At 35.6% G+C, this 4555-nt stretch overlaps 1 protein-coding gene across 2 annotated transcripts in view; it reads right to left on the bottom strand.

Annotated features, from left to right (window-relative positions):
* Positions 1-1103: 1103 nt before the first annotated feature.
* Positions 1104-4555, bottom strand: part of LOC105360298 (elongation of very long chain fatty acids protein AAEL008004) — a 47106-nt gene continuing 43654 nt past the window's right edge. For both annotated transcript variants that reach the window (XM_011497174.1, XM_011497175.1), the window contains exons 5-6: positions 2430-2672; positions 1104-1530 (exon numbers count right to left, since the gene is read on the bottom strand). In XM_011497174.1, coding sequence (XP_011495476.1) covers positions 1150-1530; positions 2430-2672 — 624 coding nt within the window. In that variant the 3' untranslated portion in view covers positions 1104-1149. The remainder of the gene's footprint in view (positions 1531-2429; positions 2673-4555) is intronic.

Genomic DNA, 4555 nt, shown 5'->3' with positions numbered 1-4555 from the left:
CACATCCGAAGTAACGTCTAAAAACAATAATATTAAAAGAGACGCAGAGGGAAAGGAAAACTTAAAATCGAAGAAGATATTAGAGGTAATTAATGATAAAGTCAAAACGAAGACGACGAGGAGAGAACGAAGGGAGAGAGGATGAGCGCGTGATGCGCAGAATACATTAATGGTGAAAAAGCGCCTTCGGGGTGTGTTCCTTGCAAAAAAAATTGTTCACCCCGCCTCGGCTCCTAACGGTCGATTCTCAGGACGACGGTTGCTCGCAGCCGAAACGCCGAAATGCGCCCTTGTCCTGAACAACAGCTACGGCGTTTTCGCTTGCGTCGGCCGATTACCGACATTATCGGCATCGTCATCGTCGTCGTCGTCGTCGTCATCATCATTGGTGTTGTCGTTGTTGTCGTCATCGTTGCCACCACTACTGCAGTCATTGTCGTCGTCGTCGTCGTCGTCGTCGTCGTCGTCGTGGTCGTCGTCGTCGTCGTCGTCGTGGTCGTCGTCGTCGTCGTTGTCGTCATCGTCGTCGTTGTTGTCATCGTCGTCGTCGTCGTCGTCGTCGTCGTCGTCGTCGTCGTCGTCGTCGTCGTCGTCGTCGTCGTCGTCGTCGTCGTCGTCGTCGTCGTCGTCGTCGTCGTCGTCGTCGTCGTCGTCGTCGTCGTCGTCGTCGTCGTCGTCGTCGTCGTCGTCGTCGTCGTCGTCGTCGTCGTCGTCGTCGTCGTCGTCGTCGTCGTCGTCGTCGTCGTCGTCGTCGTCGTCGTCGTCGTCGTCGTCGTCGTCGTCGTCGTCGTCGTCGTCGTCGTCGTCGTCGTCGTCGTCGTCGTCGTCGTCGTCGTCGTCGTCGTCGTCGTCGTCGTCGTCGTCGTCGTCGTCGTCGTCGTCGTCGTCGTCGTCGTCGTCGTCGTCGTCGTCGTCGTCGTCGTCGTCGTCGTCGTCGTCGTCGTCGTCGTCGTCGTCGTCGTCGTCGTCGTCGTCGTCGTCGTCGTCGTCGTCGTCGTCGTCGTCGTCGTCGTCGTCGTCGTCGTCGTCGTCGTCGTCGTCGTCGTCGTCGTCGTCGTCGTCGTCGTCGTCGTCGTCGTCGTCGTCGTCGTCGTCGTCGTCGTCGTCGTCGTCGTCGTCGTCGTCGTCGTCGTCCTCATGATCCCTCGATTAGGCTAGCTTCTTCTCGCTCGCATTGTTATTTGCCACGTAACCGTTATTCGTGCCGTTACTGTAGCAACTGTTGTACTCCTTGTTGTAGATCGTCGCGTAGGACGAAATCCCGTTCTGCTTGTGCTTGTGGACGTCGTCCTCGAGGACGGGCATACATGCACCGGCATTGCCGTTTCGCTCGACCGTATCACCCGAGCTGGAGATGCCGCTGGTGCGCGACCTCGCCGACTTGCCCGTATACTTGGCCTTATAGAAGTCGGAAAAGAGGCCGAGGAAGAGAAGACCATGGAGACCAATCCAGATCATGAAAGTGCGCGGGTAATCACATTCGGTAAACAGTAGCTGGAACTGGTGGGTCATTATCATTACAAATTGCACCTGTGAAATAAAAAGGGGCCGATTAATCCTTAGAAATTGGCTTTGAAGCTGGTTTTTCTTGGCCGTAGATGATACTGACAGGAAAGCATATTATATGCCTCATGTGTCCCTGTCACTTTTTGTCAATAAAACCAACGCCGAGTGTAAGAATAAATTTCGTTAAGGGCATTTCTACTATTAATAAATACCAATAAGCTCGTTATTTCCACATCTTTCTCGTATGTTATTTATCATGAAATTCGTTAAATTTATGCTTCAATATTTTTATCTGCACTTTTTACATATTATTATCTGAAATTTTATTTGATTATCAACATGTGCAGGGAAATTCAATTTGAAATCCAGTTTATATTTCACAGTTTTATTCATTTTATGCTTACATAGTTGAAAGAAATTTTTAGTGAGTTATAAATGTATATAATGTGATATCTAATTGGTACTTACATCAGCTCACACGAGAATATGAATTCAAAAGGAATACATAAACTTGAATTTGCATTGCTGTCGCTTATCAGAAATTTATCAATCCTTTTAAAACTGAACTGTAAGGCTAATTTGAACACGAAAACACGAATCGACATTGCCTTAAATAAAATATTTATACAATAAAAGCTTGTTTAATTTTGAATTAAATTTCGACACGGTCTTTATAATCTAGAAAACTTATTCATTCAAGCTTTTTCAAAAACATTTCTAAAGAAACCAACAATAAAAGAATGATTTTAATATTTTCTTAGTCACTAAGAAGCTTATTGGCTCGAATAGCGTGCGATCAAGAGTTAAAATTGTGATTAACATTGCACTTAAAGAGCAATATAAAATATATATATATATATATATATATATATATATATATATATATATTTGATCGATTTTTGGCGGATCAAGTGAAAGCTTACCATCTGGAAGGTAGTGAGATACTTCTTCCACCAAATGTACTTTTTGTATTCAGGGCCCATTGCCGCAATCATATAATAAAAGTACATAACGATGTGTACGAAAGTGTTGAGCAGAGCGAAAAAAGTTGAGTGACCGCCCGGCGCAAACTTAAGGCCCATCCAAACGGAGAAGGGCATTATGCCATGATGAATAACGTGAAGAGTAGAAACGTGTTGATTTTTTTTGCGAAGAATGAAGAAAAGCTGAAGTAAAAAATTAAATTAAATTATTAAATTAAATGTAATGAATTATTATCGATTATAATACTTGAAATTCCATTGACTGATAGTCAATAATCACGTTTCCTTTTTGATCTAATTACAACGTGACTTTACTTTATTTATATCAATTATAAAATACATAAACCAGATGTTATTGTAACAAAACACTAAGGTAATGTTTTTTTTTTTTTTTTTTTTTTTTTTTTTTTTTTTTTTTTTTTTTTTTTGTAAGCCTTACAGATACATTAAATTTTCATATTCAAAGACATTAAAAAATTGAGGAACGGGAAAGTGGAATAATACAAAGCTGATAACTAATAAAGTAAAATTTTACATATTCTTTTACAAGCCAGCATATTTCAAAAGTATTTTAACTTATAAAGATAAGATTTAAGGCAATAATAGTTTATTTCTTTCAAATAATAACAATAATATATATATATATATATATATATATATGTAAGTGTGTGTATGTGTGTACATAAACTGTACGTATTTAAAAAAAAACAGTATTCATTTAAATATAAATATATTTTAGCAGTAAACATTTAAATTAAATTTCATTTATTTCTTATTTCCAAAGATATACCTTTAATCTTTAAATACTTAATTTAAATATTAAAATTCCTTATTGAATCAAACAGTGATTAAAAATCTCTTAATAACAAGTCAATTTTTATTAAATATTTTCATTACTTGAAATATAATTTTACGATATCTCCGGATTAAAAATTTTTACAAATATAGTTTACAAATATACAAATAAACTTTAACAAATATTTTATAAATAATTACAAAGTCCATTCTAGACCATTTATGAAATACTTTTTTAAAAATGTCCATTTAATGTCACTTTTAGAAAGTTATTCTGAAATCCGAAGAGTAAATCAAATTATTATTATTCACTATTGTTATAAGCAAGAATATTAATGCAATTATGCATAAAAAGAAATTTCAGTTATCTTTCTTAGATATTTGTTTCTATTGATTAAGCTAGTTAATTGAAAGCAACTAAACAATTAGATTGAAATTTTAACGATTACAATTTTTGCTATTACAATTTTTCTAATTTTAAAGTGTTGTAATGACTTCAGTGCTCAAAATCATAATTTATCATTTAAACGTAAATCAATGCTCATGAAAATTAATTCGAAATATAAATTTGAAAATCATGTCTTTATATTATTTTAAAATATCGTTTAAAAATTTCTGATTAAATGAAAAACGAATAATATTTTTATTACACTCTTCACAAATAATGCAAATTTCGTTTTAATTGTAATGAACTGTGACGTTTGAATATACAGAGTTTAGAATAATATTTTTTAAAAACAATGGATGTCGGTAATATTCGGCATTTACGAATTTAAGGCTTGAGTGAGACATTAATCAGGATATTGTTAGGTGCAACAGATGCAACACGAGATTATAACGAAAGGAGTAGGATATAAAAGAAATTTTATTTAATTATGCTTTCATTATGCTGTTGTAATTATGTTCGATATAACAGAAAATTCATTAGTCATTTTATTCAAACGGCCATTAAGTCGATCTATAAACAAAACGAATAAATGGTGTTTATTTTTATTTAATATCACTTTCTTACTCACAATAAAAATGTTTATTTTATTACTAATCTAAACAGATTGATATAGAAGAACTTGCCATCTACCTAATATAAATGCAATAATCATCCAAGTTCTATAAGTGAAATAAATAAATTACGATGACAAAATTTTCAACTATTTAATTGCAAAAGTATTCGTATGTTGATGCTATTCATTTCAAGGATTTCATAAAAAGATTAGATAAATAATTTTTTTATAAAAAAAAATCTTAAATTGAATATTAAGAATTAAAACTAT

This window comes from Ceratosolen solmsi, unplaced genomic scaffold (genome assembly GCF_000503995.2).
Source record: "Ceratosolen solmsi marchali unplaced genomic scaffold, CerSol_1.0 scaffold13, whole genome shotgun sequence".
Taxonomy (NCBI): Eukaryota; Metazoa; Arthropoda; class Insecta; order Hymenoptera; family Agaonidae; genus Ceratosolen; species Ceratosolen solmsi.
This window is presented reverse-complemented; position numbering and strand designations above follow the sequence as displayed.